Source organism: Asterias amurensis, chromosome 3 (genome assembly GCF_032118995.1).
Source record: "Asterias amurensis chromosome 3, ASM3211899v1".
Classification (NCBI taxonomy): Eukaryota; Metazoa; Echinodermata; class Asteroidea; order Forcipulatida; family Asteriidae; genus Asterias; species Asterias amurensis.
In genome coordinates, this window is record NC_092650.1 from 21,348,401 (window position 1) to 21,366,683 (window position 18,283).

An 18,283-nucleotide genomic window follows, 5' to 3' on the forward strand; every position below is an offset into this window, starting at 1 on the left:
AATTTTCAATCCAAGATGGCGCAGGTTACGCTTTTAATAGTATAGATTTTTTATACGTGCACACGGTGCACCAATAAAAAAGTTCTTCACTTGTACAGTACAAAGTGTGAGTGTTGATAATAATACAACTTTTCCATTGAGATGTGCACAATTTTGTCTCCCTAAACGTGGTGCAAAAGGCACCTGCAAAATACATGACTGAAAAATGGAAAAATCAGGCTATATTTGAAATTTACTTCTTTATTCATCCTCTTGCATTATTACAATATACACACCAAGTAAACGACTGCAGTTATGTACAAATAAGTCAAACGAAAATAACAAGTCGGTCATCAGAGCCACTAACTAAGCAATGCATGACCTCGGATTCAAATATTAGTGTAACTCTTAAATTAAGTCTTTCTAGAATTTTCACAATGTTTCCGCCTGTATAATATAATAACTGTACGTTTTTCAAAACATATCTAGCAATTTGTATTATTATCTCTTTTTCTTTCTCTCTAAAAAAAAAAAACCAGTTCAGATGAATTTCTACAATCTTTTTACATTATATCTTTCACTTCAACAATTATAGATGGCAGAAAGCAAAACCATATATTGTACAGCTCACCAACAAATGCTTTATAATAATATCTAATTAACCCTACTCATTATTACTAAACAAAAGCAAAGCCATAAAAATACCTCTCTAAAAATATTTTGTACATTTCTTTAGTTTATATACAATGCTATTTATTATCTCACCCATAAACTTTCCCAACGAACAAAAGAGGTTTTCAAACAACATTGGGCGCTTCCTGTTTGAAATGAATATGAATATGATTCACACAAATATAAATCCCACCAAATTGAGTGGTTTTCTTTGTACTTCCTGAACTTACAAAATAGCGGACTGTGCTAAAAAAAAAATTAACACACAGTTTGAGGGACCATTATGTTGATCTATTATAGAAAGATAATATTCTACTTTAAAAACATCTTTGGATTGGGCACTTTAAAAAGTGTTTGGTTATGAATTGAATATAGTTATAGGTCGGAGAGATGTTTTAAAGTAGAATACATGATCAACACAACCATCCAAGAAATGTGTGGCTTTCCTTTTACTTCATGAACTAACAAAATGGCAGACGCGCCGTGCTAGTTCGTAAAGTGAAAGAAAAAACAACACAATTTTTAGCAACATTTATGTGAATCAATGTATTCTACTTTAAAAACATCTTTCAAATTTAAAAAATTTAATAACAAATGCTTTCAATAGCCCAAAGTGCCAATACGAAAGCAATGCGCCCCTTTAATAATATATGGTCTTTTTCTCTAGAAGTTTGCTTCACCAACAGCTCCTTTCACGGTTCATTTAGGGGATTATTTTAAGGGTTTTACCAAAACACTTTTTAAAACAATCAAAGTGATTGGGTTTTTGAAAACTGAAATAAAGTGAAATGTCAGAAACTAATTTTTTTTTTTTTTGCGGAATGAATAACTTTTTGCATTCAACCATTCAATTCAACAATTCAGTTAGAATACTTGGAATTGTTTTAACAATAATGACACAAGCTTCATCTTTCGTAGGATTTCCTTCTATGAATATCTCACAAATCTGGGAGCGATTAAAAACATTTTACCTTTAAAACATGGACCGATTTCACCAGAGTAACACACATTATACATAAAGACATACCAATATATCAAAATGCGATATAATAAAATATTGATGTCAATTAATAAACAACGAGGGAAACTGACTGAGTTGATTTAAACTGATTTGGGGTTGAAAAAAAATAATTGAAAAGAACAGGATTTGAACCAACGACCTCCAGATTAACTAGCACTGCAGCCGATTTCACGAAACGCTAGGATTAATCCTAATCTCGATTTGGGACAAGTAACTCGTCCTAACTTAGGGATTAATCTTAAGGTTTGCATGCTACAGTGCAAGGCTGGGACTCGTCCGAAATCCTAAGATTAATTTTAAGTTAGGAAGAGTTTGTGAAAACGACGGCAGGCATGTTAATCTAGAGGTCGTTGATTCAAATCCTGCTTGAGTATATTATATTTTTCGTTGTTCAACCCCACGTCAAAATAATTATGTAATTATTGGACTAGAAATACCTCATTTAGATAAGCATGAAGAACCCATAACAGTAAACTTGTGCAAGTTATAATCTTTGGATACAATAAAACCATTCAAATAATACTGTGAACGACAAACGTCGGAATTATATTCGGAATTACATATTTTTAGATAAAGTTTATTCTGGGTAAATTCATACTTATTGTTTTTTTTTTATTATTTATAATTAATACTTTCAATTGGGCAGACACATTTCTTTTTACTATTAGGTGAACATTTTTTTTAACTCAGTTTTACAATCCACCAACTAATATAATTACTAGGATTGAAAAGAATACACATTCGACTTCCACATGAATAAAATAAAAAAGAAGGCGACTGAAAGAATATTGGAAGTAAATTCTAGGGATGTAATCATGAGCCCTAGATGCATGTTCCTTTTTAAATTCAAGGTGTTAGCCGCGAATTTGGAATCAAGCTCACAACTAAGTTGAAAATTTACAGAACAAAATTGATCAAGTTCGAGTGCACACATTTAGCAGCCCGTGTTTGACCACTGACTAGCAACATACATGCGCAGTGACGTAATGACTCGTTTGGAAGCCTAGTCAACTATCGGTATGGTATTAAAGGCAGTGGACACTATTGGTAATTACTCAAAATAATTATTGGCATAAAACCTTTCTTGGTGACGAGTAATGGGGAGAGGTTGATGGTATAAAACATTGTGAGAAACGGCTCCCTCTGAAGTGCCATAGTTTTCGAGAAAGAAGTAATTTTCCACGAATTTGATTTCGATCCCTCAGAATTTGGGGTCTCGAAATCAACCATTTAAATGCACACAACTTCGTGACGGGTGGTTTTTTTTCTTTCATTATTATTTTGCAAGTTCGATGACCGATTGAGCTCAAATTTTCACAGGTTTGTTATTTAATTTTATGGATATGTTGAGATACACCAACTGTGAAGGCTAGTCTTTGACAATTACCAACAGTGTCCACTGCCTTGAAACACTTTCATTGGATTTATGTTTGAGGAAATAACAAATTCAGAAAGTATAACCATGGTACACCCCTTAAACAGTTCTATTAGAACATAACAGTTCAGGAAAAATTAAGCATTGTGTATTGCTGCTTTTTTTTCTGAACAGGAAAACAGGTACCAGTATATGCAATTTAAGTCCCTGCATTGTGTTCAAAAACTTTTTATTTAAAACATATAAAGGAATAAAAAAGTATAAACGAATACAATTCCATCACATGGTCCACTCACCTATAGATACACAATGTTGCCTCCAGCATCTCAGCCAAGAACCCCCCACCCCCCCCCCTCGCATTATTAGCTATTACGCACCCTAACTTTGATCGTAGGCTAATTGAAGGAGGTTAACTACAAGAGGGCGCTGTTTGTAGAAGGTATCAGGACGACTAAAAAGCCACGATCAAAGACTTGGAACCAAGTCTAGACTAGCCCTGGAAGGGACAAGGTCACTCTTTTTGTAAACAAAGGGTCACATACTCTAAAAGCAGATGATCAGAATGACACAGCAAATGCAAGGGAGTTTTCAAATCTACTTAATTTTAGCAATTTGTTTACAGGTAATTTCGCTTTGGTTACTCTATACTATGTTGGAAGCCACCTTCATTCTCTCGACCATCTTGACCCCTGTCTCAGCGACTAGTCTATCTTTGCAACAATCTCAGCGACAAGCTCCTGGATGATGTCCTCTCTCAGTTTTCCTGTTTCTAGGACCTCGCCATGATTGGGTCCGTCCACCTCGGTTTCATCGTAGTCGGTCACACACTTATTGGTCACTAGAGAGAGGCCAAAGACTGTCATTCCACAGTGCTTTGCAACGATAGCCTCTGGACATGTGCTCATCCCTGAGATAGAAACAAAGAAACAAAGAAAATGTCAAGTGCCAAATTTCGTGTGACTATCAGAAGAGTGTGTTTAAGGAACACGTTGCCTTGGATCGGACGACTTGGTCTTTTAAAAGCATTTGAAACCGTTTGTTGTTATGAAATACATTATAGTAAGAAAGATATTTTAAAAGTATAATATTACACAAGTATCACTCGAATCTGCACGTTTTTTCTTTTTCGTCGCGAACTTACCCGGTCGGCCATGGGAGTCAAAATGTTGGTTCCCATAAATGGTCGACCGTGTCTCTTTGTGACGCATAAGGAAAACCGTGCAATTTTGAGGCATGTTTGTGTGGATCATTATAAATTAGCTATCTAACCATTTGCAATTCATAACGAACAGTTTCAAAGACAAACTCGACCGATCAAAGGCAACTTGTTCCTTTAATATTCAACATTGAAGGAATACATTTCCTTGGATGGGACGAGTTGGTTGATAAAAAGCGTTTGTAACCGTTTGTTATAAAATGCATGTTGGAAAGATGTTGTAAAAGTACAATACAATGATCCACACAAACATGCCTCAAAATTGCACGGTTCTCCTTTTACCTTGTCGACTAGTCAAATTTTTGACTCCCATAAATTGCCACTGTGGTGTTAGTTTGCAAAGTAAAAGAAGAACCGTGCAATGTCGGGGCAAATTTATGCGGATCATTGTCAGATTGTATTCTACTTGTAAAAATCATCTTTCCAACTGTATCCATTTTATCCCAAACAGTTACAAACGCTTTTTATAGATCAACTGTTCCTTTGAGTAGAAATATATTTTTTAACATCAACTACAACAAAACAATTATTTGTTTAAAATTGTTGTCCATTATTTATAGTAATGGTTTACTATGAGACTGAATTACAGCGGCTAAAAGCCGAAACAGAGCTGAAGAAAGTATTGAGTATTAACACAAGTCGTGCAAATTGAAAACTTATTTTAATTAATATTCTTTTTATTATATTTAATGTTTTATTGCCACCTGTAAAATATAATTGTACAGTGAAATGCAGTCAGTTTTGCGGGTCTCAAAATATGATTGTATATAAAATTATAAAATTATATATGAACTTAACTATGAAAAGAATTACAATTTACTGGCAAAACACGAAAGATAAAAACAGCATGATTGAGTTAAGATCAGAAGTAGACCTTCGATGAAAATCCATATTAAGAACAAAAACAGCTGTGGGATAAAAGCTCTGTGGAGTACAATTACAAATGTACATGTAGATCCAGACTTAATTGAATGGAATGGGTTCTTTGACCGCATGGGCCGAAAGAGATCATGTGCCCAGTGAAACTTGTCATCTACTATAGAGAGGGCTGTGTTTTTTATTCGAGAGAGAGATACAGTTCGTCAAGTGATGGGAGATGGCAACCTATGATTTTACTAGCGCTGCGAACGATCCGGCTGATACGCTTCCGGTCATCGGCTGTTGCATTGCCCCCAATAAAACAATCATTGACTGTGTCAAGACACTCAACCGGTAGAACTTCAACAGTAGTGACTGACTGACATGGAAGCTTCTACGTGTAGCTGTCTAAAGAATAAATAACCCTTTGCTGACCGTTTTTAGGAAATCATTGGAATCGGCAGTGCATCTCCTATCATTACTATTTTGACATCCCCCTACTACTATTGTTATTTGCAATACTCAAGGTTTATTGATAAAAAGTCATCGGACCCAGATGTGCTGAATTACGAAAATTTAAACAAATACAAACAATCATATTCAAGTAAAAATATCAAAAAGCGATAATTAATATTCTTTAGGCCTAATTACACAAAAAAGGTTTTTGTTTGTACTTGTTTAAGCCTCTTAAGAAGGTCCGGTTTGGAACGAAAGCTAAGACCATCTACACTTCTCATTTATTAAAACACACATACACAAACATTATACAATTGTTGCATGCTGTGATGGGTACGGTCCATGAACAGTTGTTCAACTAGGAAACAATTCTTCACTGTTCCCTCGAACCTGCAGCTGTTTCGTACAAAGTGCCGGAAATCAACCAACGGTGGAAACGATCAAGGTGATCAAAACCGCATGTACCATGGCTACCGATGCTCGATATGCATAACGCATAGCGCACATCCTTGACCATGACCATGGTCATAGGGTACCATGTATGGTACCCTATGCCCCTATGCGTTTTTGTATCACATCACCTGATTGGTTCTCGACCAATCAAACTTCACAACTTGTCACCAAGTAACAATTATATATGTAATCTATCAGACTTACCAATGACATCGCTAGAAACGCTCAGTAGTTTTAGCTCTGCTGGAGTTTCGTACGATGGCCCGCACACCATCGCATACACACCTTCCTGGATCAAGTGAGAGTATCCCATCTCCTTGGCAATGACCCGCGCCATTTTCCGTAGGCTGCTGTCATAAAGTCGGGTTGTACTTATGAACCGTTCACCAAATCTGTTAATAATCAATTCAAACTCGTTGATCATCATGAAACAAATGACAGATTTTTCAATCCAATTTTTCTCACACCCATTCAAACATTTTTTATTCCCCCCCCCCCCAAGTGCAATGCTTCATTTCTGCAAAAACCACAAGGCCACATCGCCACTCTCACGGTCTGGCAATGTTTCTTTCCTAGCATGTTCAAGCCTCATGGGGAAACGGTAAAGCCTGCTGCACGTGAGAATGATGTTGACGTAGCCTTACACATTTGTAAAAATGGCTCACTCTAGACAGAACACAGAGTGAGGGCGCACCGGTGATGCTGCTTGCACAAATGCAACGAGACCGCAAGGAGACAAGTGCGGCACTTTGTTCAAAGGTACACGTTGGAGTTTGTGTTTATTAAACACTACGCGATGCAGTTTTGTCAACTTACAAAATGGCCACATGCGTGCATAGCGGGCCGCGTATATAGGCCAGTGCGCCCTCTAGTTTTTATATACATATAACTCTATGAGAGAGAACTTACTTCTCCATATTGGGCCCAACCAGGGGATTGTTTCCAGCCATTCCGGGCAAATACAAATGGTCTTTCATGAGCATGATGTCACCAACTTTGTAACTCTTATTCATGGCTCCAGCGGCGTTTGTGACGACAAGTGTTTGGACGCCGAGTAAGCTCATCACTCTGACAGGGGCTGCTAGCTGGAGATAAAATATTTAAATAAATACAAAACAAATTAAACAGACAAATATAGAATTTCCAAACGAAGATGTTCAGAAACCTCAAACTGAACAATGTAGGGAGACAGGTCTCTCATGTTTTTAAGTAATAAATAAAACTAATTTTCCTGTTGATTATTTATTTATTTTTATTGATTTATTTATTTTTTTTTTTTTTGGGGGGGAGGGGGAATCGATGTAATGCAAAATGTGTAATATTTTCTCATGACCCTGATTGTGGGAACCCTAAAAAGCACTCCCACGTCACAATTCCAGTTGAACCTAGTTAACTGGGGTCAATTGGTTCAACTGGATAGTGATCAAACTCGTCCATTTTCCATATTAACCAACTGGTTTGGACTAGGTTTAACTGTGTTCAACTAGGTTAAATTATAAACCAGTTGGTTTCTGTCCATTTTCCATATTAAACCAACTGGTTTTAACTGTGTTTAACTAGTTTATCAACTGGTTTCAACTAGTTCCAGTTAAACCCAGTTTAACTAGGTTCAACTGGAATTTTGACCTGGGACTACATTGGAAATCACTACAGAAGTCACATTGTTGTTGTTTGGGCCTACAGCCCTCAGTTCTTCTGAATCCTTCAAAGAAAGAAGATGCAGGCAGGACCATTTTATGAGAACCTGCAATCTGTATGCTGGCTGGCTAAAGCCTATAGCAGAAAAGATCTGCGAACGCCGCATCAAGTTTTCCGGGCACTGTGTCCGCCATGCTGAACTTGTTGCTTGCCCAACCATCCTCTGGGAGCCCTTCTTGAGGGAGAAGATGTATTTCCATCATAGACACCCTGAAACAAGACACCGGGCTTGGCCAATGCTGAGGAACTACGCTCCTGAATGCTGGATCGAAACATCTGAACAAAGATCACTTGGCAGGCTCGAGCTTTTACTTGGCGCTCGACTTTCTGATAAAGAAGATTATGAGTGAGTAAAGGCTAAGGAAATGCCCGAGTCAAACTCTCTGCAAATGCGAATGGGATGCGAATTGGATGTGAATTTGACGTCACAACCCTCCTTTCTTACCTTCCATGCCGGGTATCCTTCATAAAGGTGAAAGCGTCCTTTCATGCAAATAACCGTCTTGCCCTTTAGTATGCCGATTACAAACTGGCTGTGATGACCCTTGACTGTTGGATAAATAAAATGAGGCGTTTTGTTGAAGTATTGCATGGTGGGAGAATAATTAGGTCTGGGATAGCACTTATTTTGTAGGCCTCATACCTCACGGAGGCAATGAAGGCGGTTGTCTTTAGGTGCCCTTGAAATGCTCTAGTAGAAGTTGACAATTTCCTCATAGAGTGCCCTTTACCGAGGAGAACATGCCTTGGTGCCCTTGTCCTTTCAAAACCGAAGCATACAGGCCTGTAGCACCATGTATAATCTCTTTGTAAGTTTTCAAATATAAAAAATAAATTAAAAATTGACTAGAGCGGATTAACGAGCCAGCGCTCTACCAACTGAGCTATCTACATGTACCCCTATTGTATCGTAACAATTGTTATCGAGTGTGATTTCTGGCTACACCTTGCACCCCCGAACAAGATATTGAAAAAAGAGGGAAACTGCAACATATTATACAAATATTGACTGCTTCGAGTGCTATGGTTAAAACTATGACTCCCGAGGTGATCCCCGGAGCGTTCTATTTTCCCGAGGCGAAGCCGAGGGAAAATAGAATTTCCGGGGATCACCGAGGGAGTCATAGTTTTTAACCATTGCACGAGTAAAAGCAGTCAATATTTGTTTTATAACACCCCAAACATTTCTAAATACTGTACAATTATTATTAAGTTACAGACCTGAATACTACAATCCACGGACGACGCGAATACAGATTGCAAACACTTTTACTTACTGTGTTGCATGTAGTGTCGTGCAATCCGAAATGGTTACAGACTATTAATTTATCATCCTCGTACACGCAACGGACGTCTGGGTACTGCACGCCGTGTGCTAGTCTGTCGGACTAGCGCACGGCGCCGTGTGCTAGTCTTCGGACTAGCGCATGGCAAACCGACATGGCACACGGCCGTCGTCTAGCAAAACTAAGACATGTCATGTGATGCGCTCTAAACCAATGAGCAGGCAGAATACTTGCAAGGGGTGTTATAAAGGGCTATATAGCTCAGTTAAAAGAGCGTTGGCACTGGCACACTTATCCGGAGGTTGTTGGTCGTTTGAGTCCCACTCAAGTCAATTTTCTTTGTTCAACCCCCAAATCAAGAGAAGATTTTGATCATTTAAATTTTACAAAAGTTGAGTATTGAATCTCCCAAGGTTTGTTCCAGAAAAGGCCAAGCCCTTTACTTACCTGTGCTGACAGGAAAGTGTTGGATATCGCTGTACGGGATGACGATACTGTCTTCAACCTTATCTGCGAGGCTGCCGAGCCCGGAACCACAGATGATTCCAATTGTTGGTTTGTGACTTGTGCGATCTTGAATTTGTTTGGCAAAGCCTTGCAGGTCACTGTAACTGTAGCTTTAATATCAAAGAAAAACGGGACAACAACTTTTAATATTTACAGTTTCATTTAGAAAGTTTTCCAGGGTCAGAAGATCAGCAATATCTGTCCAATAAAAAAATTGTGGTTCTAAAGATGTGCAAGTTGCTCAAAATCAAGGCTTGAGACTCAAGAAAGCAAATGTATGTAAGAAAATGTCAGGCAAATTTTGCTACGAGCCTACAGTAGATTTCAGGAGTAACCTGTCCTAACTTTTGTCCCACGTCTTTAGATACGGAACTTAAAACTCATCCAAGTCCTAGGATTAATCCTAAGTTAAGAAAACTTTGGTGCAATCGACGGCTGAACACTGAAAATTATAAATTATTTTTGCATAAGGCATTTAAGTAGACGCGGAATAGACCTTTATCATGGTGCGACCATCTTGTTTTTCCTCCCATCAAACAAATCAATGAAAGCAAACTGAGGCTGATAGGGTTCCTTTTTGTACAATGAAATAAGCATCCGATTACTGTTGTTGGATACAGGGAAACATGACCAAGATGGTGGCAGCGTGATGGGTCTACTCGATGCCATCTCTCAAAGAGTGCTCAATATGGGGCATTGTCGCTATTGCGTGCTTGGAATCTCAAGAATTTCTTTAGTGTGATACAGTATTGGAACATGGGGGATGCATCCTTCACCCCCATAAAGGGCATGACACATCTTGTTCACTTATTACTTGCTGTCGTTTCCCTGAAGAAAAAAACAAGAAGTAACCTAATGATCTACGTTTGTTGACTACATTTTCTATGGTTGCCCTGAAAGGACAATGCATTAATTGCAATTATGTATGCATGCAATGTTGCGAAACAAATCCCAAATATAGGCCTAAGTCTGCATGATGTGCGTGATGAATTCGTGATGTAAAATTAATCACAAAAATGTGCGCAGACAAATATGTGCGTAGACGTATGCCATGTCGTGAAATTATTTGTCAAAGTGTATGCACATTTTTTTGGCAAATTATTTTAAATTTTAGGAATTTTACTGCATCAAAGCTTTAAATACCATTGGAAAGTCAAGGTACATCGCACTATACATGTAGCAGGCCCCTGTGATTGGTACAACTATAACCTCACTTAGATGCAAGAAACTCCCCAGATCATTAGAAATTGTGTTCAATGTAATACAATTCATTGACATCAAAAATATATATGGGCAATTTGGCATATGGAATGCACACATGCACTGTATGTATTTACAAAATACAAGGTCCCTTCAGGGCCACCATACATGTAAATGTAGTTGTCTCATGGGAGCTTAAAGACGGTTGACACTATTGGTAATAAAAAGATTGGTCTTCTCCCTTGGTGTATCTCAACATATGCACAAAAAAAAAAACCTGTGAAAATTTCAGCTCAATCAGTCATCGCAGTTGTGAGAAAATAATGAAAGAAGAAACACCCATGTCACACGAAGTTGTGTGCTTTCTTATGCTTGATTTTAAGACCTCAAATTCTAAACTTGAGGTCTCTAAATCAATTCAAGGAAAACTACTACTTTATCGAAAACTACGTTACTTCAGAGGGAGCCGTTTCTCACAATGTTTTATATTATCTCCCCATTAATTATAACCAAGTCAAGGTTTTATGCTAAAAATATTTTGAGTAATTACTCAATAGTAATCACTGCTTTAAAAAGGGTTATTTATAGATGATAGAACTGAGAATCAGTGAAACAAAAATAGAACCAAAAGGTTGACATTCATCCAAGTGTGGATACCAGGTCTCACTTATTACCCTATGACCTTTGACCTTATAAAGGTAGCTGTGTTATCAACTAACCAGCCAAATTTGATTATATTGCAGTCTGGACACAGTTGATTGACACTGGTGAATTACAAGGTGATAGTAGCCATTTGAAGGACAATCGATTTTTACAGTCCAGCCAACTTTAGAAATTTACCAAGGTGTTTAATGAGTTTTCCCATAATGTAAACAACCTTTGCAGTTTTTATCCATGAACGTTTTTTAAGAATTGTATTGGTTTATATACTTATAATGTATCCTTAATTTCTCTGTTTTATTGCTTTCAATAATGTACTTCTTGTTCTTTCATAGTCATGTCATGTCTACTATCAAATATAAAATGTCAGTGTTAAAAAAATTAATTTGACAATGTAATTAACACAAGATTAGACAGTTGTAAAAAGGGTGCTTAAATGTCTAGACAGAGCCAATTTGTAAAAAAAAAAGGGTTTTTGACTTAAAGACAGTGGACACTAATGGTAATTGACAAAGACCAGTCTTCTTACTTGGTGTATGTCAACATATACATGAATAACAAACCTGTGAAAATTTGAGCTCAATTGGTCGTCGAAGTTGCGAGATAACAATGAACGAAAAAACACCCTTGTCACACTAAGTTGTGTGCGTTTAGATGGTTGATTTCGAGACCTCCTTGAGGTCTCGAAATCAAATTTGTGGAAAATTACTTCTTTCTCGAAAACTATGGCACTTCAGAGGGAGCCGTTTCTCACAATGTTTTATACCATCAACCTCACCCCATTACTTGTTACCAAGTAAGGTTTTATGCTAATCATTATTTTGAGTAATTACCAACAGTGTCCACTGCCTTTAATACTTCTTGTTCTTTTATAGTCATGTCATGTCTACTATCAAATATAAAATGTCATTATTAAAAAAATTAATTTGACAATGTAATTAACACAACATTAGACAGTTGTAAAACGGGTGCTTAAATGTCTAGACAGAGCCAATTTGTAAAATGAAAATTTTTTTGAATTAAAGCCATTGGACACTCTTGATAAACAGTATTGTCCAAAGGCCCACGCTTTGTGTATCACAACAACTTGTCCACTAGTTTGGGGAGCTAGAATGCCTATATGATAATGTACCTAAAGTGCCAGCTGTTGTAGCTATCCATGTTTGGTCTTGACACTTTACAACAGATGTTTTCTCACTGAGCATCACTGACCAGTAGGCCCCTAATAGCATAACACACTAAACACACTGCATAAATTGGACCTCTGTAAAAAAAAAAACTACTATACATTTCTAGCAAAGTTTTAAGCCCTAATATTCGACCGACCCATATATATGCTGGGCTCCTTGAACTTACGCTTTGAAGCCGATCTGAATTGGCAACATCTATCTATAGGACTGGATCACCAGTGACCAGGGGTAATACAAATATATGTTGAACGGACCTGAGCGCTAAAAGAAGCCACTATTATTATTATTATAATCATGATTAATGAAGCAGTGATTATGGAGTAAACTGAGGGATGTCCTTGACAACACCCTTTCCTAAAAGTTGTATGCTGTAGCCGTAGCAGCCAGTTTGGATGTACGCCAATATTGGCGTGGAGCTATACAAATTTCCGCCAAAGAAAAGTTTAACACCGCCCCCAAGGAAAAAAAATATATATATGGTTTATTATTTGATATATATATATATAAAATAACAATAATAAAATAAATAAAATTGTTTTAATAAACCCCCAAACAAGACAAACAGACAAACAAACAAATACCATCGGACCTTTTAAAAGCATTTTTCAGATCAAAATGATACATACATTGTATTGCCCCTGAACCAAATCAGTAATTGAATGTCAAACAATATACTATGAATATTGTTTACTCTAGTTTTCTTCCATTTAGGCTGCGTACTAATTGTGCCTGCAGAAAGTCCACGCTTGGTGGCACTTTTGTATGTGATGTCACAGGTCACATCGTTTATAGAGTCCATTTGAACAAACAACAAAAACATAGCTTATTGTGACTGAAATTGAAGGTTATTTTTTTATTTCATGCAGCACAATACGGTTACACTTCACGAACACAACCTTGAACCGAAGGATAATTTCAACAATTCATCACAAAATTCTGCTAAAAGGTGTCAAATGGTTTGATACCAGCTGAAAAAAATCCTTTGATACACTGTTATCCGTGATTACAATAGAAAAGTGCAGATGACTTATAACAAGGCTTACATCAGGGACTCAAAGTAGCGTGGGATCTTTAGAAAAATTAACACCACACTTTGTGTATAAAAATGTTCATAAAAATGACTATACATAGCCCTTTGTGTCACAGTTTTGAGTAGAGAGAAATACAAAATTTAACTGTAAGATGTCAAGTTGTTGAACCAAAGCTCAGTCATGTGTCAGTCCAACCACAGTCTGATTGTTACATAAATAGTGCATACATGATACACTTCAAATACAATGTACGCATGAGAAGTGGTGCCATCTTATCTAAAGCAAATAAACCCATGATTAAGTTGAAGAAAACAAATTGCAGCCCAGCTCTTTTCATTTTCCACATTGATCAAATAGGCCTATCGAATTTGATTTGGTATTGTATTGGGCTATACATGTACTCACAGGATAAACATTTGTGTAGACTTACGGAAGCAGTAGGTGACTTTGGACAGTGGGGTGACATTAGTCACAATGTTCAAAGAAAAACTTTTGTTTCATTTGTTTTTTTACTTAGTAAGATTTTTCAAAATAATTCTATATTCCCATGGGGTTATATACTGTAAGATTACTTATTGTAGATTTTACTACATGTACTGCTGGTTGGAAATAAGGGAATAACGACGAGTTCTTACACGGCCGTTTAAAGCCGGCAGGGTCGTTCCCGTGTGATAAAGGCTCGAGCCATAGGCGAGGGCATTTATCGCCAGGCAACGACCCTGCAAGGTTTTAAACAGACGTTTAAGAATGAGCCACTACTCTTTTATTCTTATTCAATATGCCCTTTTGTTAAAAAACGTTAAATACAATACCATTACAGACACTTTGACAGTTGAAAATTTGAGGTTTAAAATATTATCTTCCAAATTTTTTTGAAGAGTCTGTTTTCGCATGGGTTGTGTGTATGCAGGCGCGCTTAGAAATAGATTATGCGTGTGTAGTAGGGGTAGAAAATTCATTGTGTTATTATTCAAGTAAGTTAATTCCAGGTTCTAGTTAATTGCCCTTTCCTGTTTACATTGTCCCTTCAGCTGTTTTATTGCACCCCTGTACATGTTAGGTTGTTATTTCTTAGAAGTCTTTTGTTACATGTTTGTAAACAGTTCCTAATCCTTTGGTAGTGAAGTCACCCATCCAGTGCATTGTATATAATTATAATCAGATAGCAGCCTGGCAGTGCAGGGAGCACATGTGTTCTAGCTCTCTTCTTCAAGTTTTGTTTTTCTTCACCATGTAATTTTGCCATCTTCAAGTGTATTTTCTGCTATTCTGGACTCGGTTTCCTAAAGCCATTTTGATTTTAATTTGTAACTTTTCTTTGGCACTGTGTTTTAGTTTTAATCTGGTTTAACTGTGTTTGGGTTTTAGTTTTACTCTAGTTTAGTTTTGGTTTTTGAGTCTCAGTTAGATATCTTGGTTTAGGTTTGACTGGTTTAATTTAAGGTTTATAAGGAAGAAAGTTTAGATCCTGAGTTTGGTCTAGAGGTTTTTATTGTTTAATACTGCTTTTGTTGATTGATTTATAGTCAATAAAGCTATTTTTTATTTTTGTTGTTGAGAAACCTACATTTTGAGTCACTGTTCCTATTTTTTTGCATCTCCTCGCGTCTTAGCCCTATCCGATCTTGGTTTCTCTCATTTGTTCAAGCGAGTGCCCCCATAGTTAGCATTTTTATTAAGTTTTATTCATTCTTTTTCTAAGTGTACCCTTTTTCCGGGTTACACGTGCGCTTAGAAATAGATTATGCGTGCGCTTAGAAATAGATTATGCGCGCACTTAGAAATAGCTGAGTTGCATTCCGCGTGATAATCTTGCACGCCTGACAGGTGAAAGCCAGCTGGTTATAAACACTGGTCATTATATCAACCGTTTACATGTAAACACCCCCACGTGACGCGCTCTCCACCAATAGGAGTAGCGAAACTGTCTGGGGTATTTATGAATGTCTGATTAAAAGGTGACAGGCACCCAATCAGCAGAAGATGTTCCAGCATTTTGGTTTCTGAAGGCATGTGAGGCACTGCCCAGTATGAATGCAACAGGCATCTCATGGTAGAGAGTGTCTCTGGCATTTGTCCCTACCAAATCCTGGGCAGCGGACGCCTTCAGAAACCAAAATTGTTTATATCATTTGGCTGATTCTTGCAAATTTAAATCAGACGTGAACAAACAAACAAATAATATTTCTATGATGTAGGTCTCCTGAAGTGTTTATACGTATAAATGTAATAACTTAAATGTACCTTGACCTAGAAAAAGGGTTTTTATCAATAAAGATCATAGTCTACAAGTCATGTATAGTACTGTGTAGACTTGATTCAAGCAGGTTTAGGACTTTAGGTTGTGCACATGATTAAAAATCCATGCAATTAGTTGCGATAACGTAACCCTCCTGCCAACTTACGTTTGTTGCAACTAGTTGTTTAGACATTTATATCAATACTGGCAACAACAACAAAAGCATCAAATGTAATACAAGCATTATACAGTCTACAGAATTGAGACACAATCATAACTAATATGCAATTAGCTTTAAATCAAAAGGTGTGCCCTCATGTGTCAACAAGGAAGGGCAGATATCATGCTTGAGTCAAGTCTAGGCCTTGATATAACTTTTATTTATCAATGTGCTGCTGAACCTTGGTCCCATGGTGAACATCCGCTACCAATAAAGTACACAGATAAAGACAGCACCTGGGAACTTAAAGTGAAGCTTTTTGTATAGAAATCAAAACAAATGATTGCATTGTGTAATGAGGAACATTGTTCTAGCATTCATCAGATGATGAATGCATGTACATGTACTATGTACTTATAATTATAATATGTAAACTGGTGGAAGCCAAATTTTAGTTTTTCATTTCTGTGTATTTCAATGTTTTTTAAAATGACTGCTTTTGTAACTGCTCGACTTTTGAAAAGAAAAAGGACTAAGCAATAATATTATTATTTTAAAGGTATAGGCCTAAGGGTTACGTATTGATTAAGGACACAATTAAGTATCAAGACCGTGTACGGGTCTCGATCCCACATGCTGATGAGAAATAATAAAAATAATAATAATATTAACCGTGTTTATAACACGCCTTTTACCAAAGAACACAAAGCGCCAGGTATTATTACTGCAAGGAGTGGGATGAAGTTTGAGAACAAGACCTAATCCTTAGCACCATGTAATCGTTTACATGGTTTACAAGGTGCTGTGGCGCAATATGCTGCCAATCCAGCAATGAACACTGGGCGAACCCCTTCTCTTTACGATAAGTGCACTGGGTTCTTTTACATGCATTTACACAACACATGGGACCAATGGCTTTGCGTCCCATCCAAAGGACGAAGCAATGCCAATGGTTAACAGACAATACTCCTAGAACTATTTCGGTTTCGTCCGGCTATCGTCTCCCACAACGGGAGTCGATAGCCGGACGAAACCGAAATAGTTCTTTGTCCGGCTATCGTCTCCTTTAACGGGAGACGATAGCGGGAGATGATAGCCGGACTAAACCGAAATAGTTCTAGGAGTGAACAGACAAGTGTCATGGCAGGCGATTCGTACCCACACTCTGCTGATCAGAAACACCAGAGTTTGAATTCAGTGCTCTTAAACTTAACCGCTCGGCCACGATGCTTTCACAGGCCAGCTTGGTTTCGGTGCTTTTAACAACTCGGCCATGACATTTTATGTCTAGATTATCTTCACATTTACCGTGCATGTAATACTTAGCCCCACTTGGCCACACAAGTGTGTTTTCTGTTTCTTGAATCTTGATTGAAGGTTAGTGTTACTAATAATACTATACTATATATTGTTTAAACTTGTATTAGTTAGGACTTCAGATGGTCACTAGCCACTGCAGCCATGGCAGGGGAGGAGTTCAATCTGGGCTAGGTTTCCAATACAATGTAATGTTAGTATTGTATTCCATTAATTAAAATTACAAAACAAATATCCCAAATATTCAGAAATGGGGGGGGGGGTAGATTCTTGCCCCTCAACTCAACATTAATCGAAGGAAAAGGAAAGACTACAGCAGACATTTGATATAAAATAAGACGTTTGATAAAAATCAAACACTTTCGATCTTGGCTGTGCTCCGTGGTCATAATGGGTTACGTACGTTCTGCGTCCTTCGCAATTCAGCTCTTAGCTGCGAGTATTAAGGACGATTAGCCCCCCAAATTATTAAATTATATATATTCGAACAAGAAATTATATAAATTAAAACGAAGGATACATACATTGATCTTCCAAGCCCATTTGTACTGGTGGTGGCCATGTTCAATGATGAACTTTCTGTCTACTCCCCAATCAAATAGCAGCAACACGATGTTGTTGTTGAAGAGTTTTTCTGTCTCTTTTCTTATACCTCTTGACGATTCCTTGCACGCCACGTTTACACAGTTCTCAATTCACAAGAATAATTATATCAGCAAATAAATAACTTATATTTTTTCGTTAATATAATACGTGTAAAACTGCTGACGAATGGAACTGCAAGTCAAGGTGAAATACTGGATATTTTATTGATCTGAATGGATGAAGTGTTGCAAATTTGCTGCTACGTTGCTCTATGCTGCGACGTTGTGTTGTATTTACTGTTTTGTCAACAAGAGTAGCCTCGTGTTCTCACTCTGATCAGTTATTCAACAACCGCAATGATGAATGCACGGGCCATTTTC

General features: G+C 37.3%; 1 protein-coding gene across 1 annotated transcript; it reads right to left on the bottom strand.

The window, feature by feature from the left end:
* Positions 1 to 915: 915 nt before the first annotated feature.
* Positions 916 to 18,282, bottom strand: LOC139935036 (purine nucleoside phosphorylase-like). The gene is made up of 6 exons (XM_071929486.1): positions 17,843 to 18,282; positions 9,462 to 9,631; positions 8,174 to 8,277; positions 6,940 to 7,115; positions 6,235 to 6,422; positions 916 to 3,954 (listed from the first exon to the last, which is right to left on the bottom strand). Exons 1-6 carry the CDS (start codon positions 17,878 to 17,880, stop codon positions 3,749 to 3,751), a joined length of 882 nt encoding a protein of 293 aa, XP_071785587.1. The 5' UTR covers positions 17,881 to 18,282; the 3' UTR covers positions 916 to 3,748.
* Position 18,283: the final 1 nt, after the last annotated feature.

What these genes read in the sequence shown, in the direction of transcription:
- LOC139935036 (XM_071929486.1), bottom strand. Translation starts at nt 17,880, where the DNA reads ATGGCCACCACCAGTACAAATGGGCTTGGAAGATCAAT. An exon ending in AAGGATACCCGGCATGGAAG is followed by an intron (nt 7,116 to 8,173) that starts GTAAGAAAGGAG and finishes TTTTATCTCCAG; the next exon opens with CTAGCAGCCCCTGTCAGAGT. An exon ending in CGTTTCTAGCGATGTCATTG is followed by an intron (nt 3,955 to 6,234) that starts GTAAGTCTGATA and finishes TTTCTATCTCAG; the next exon opens with GGATGAGCACATGTCCAGAG.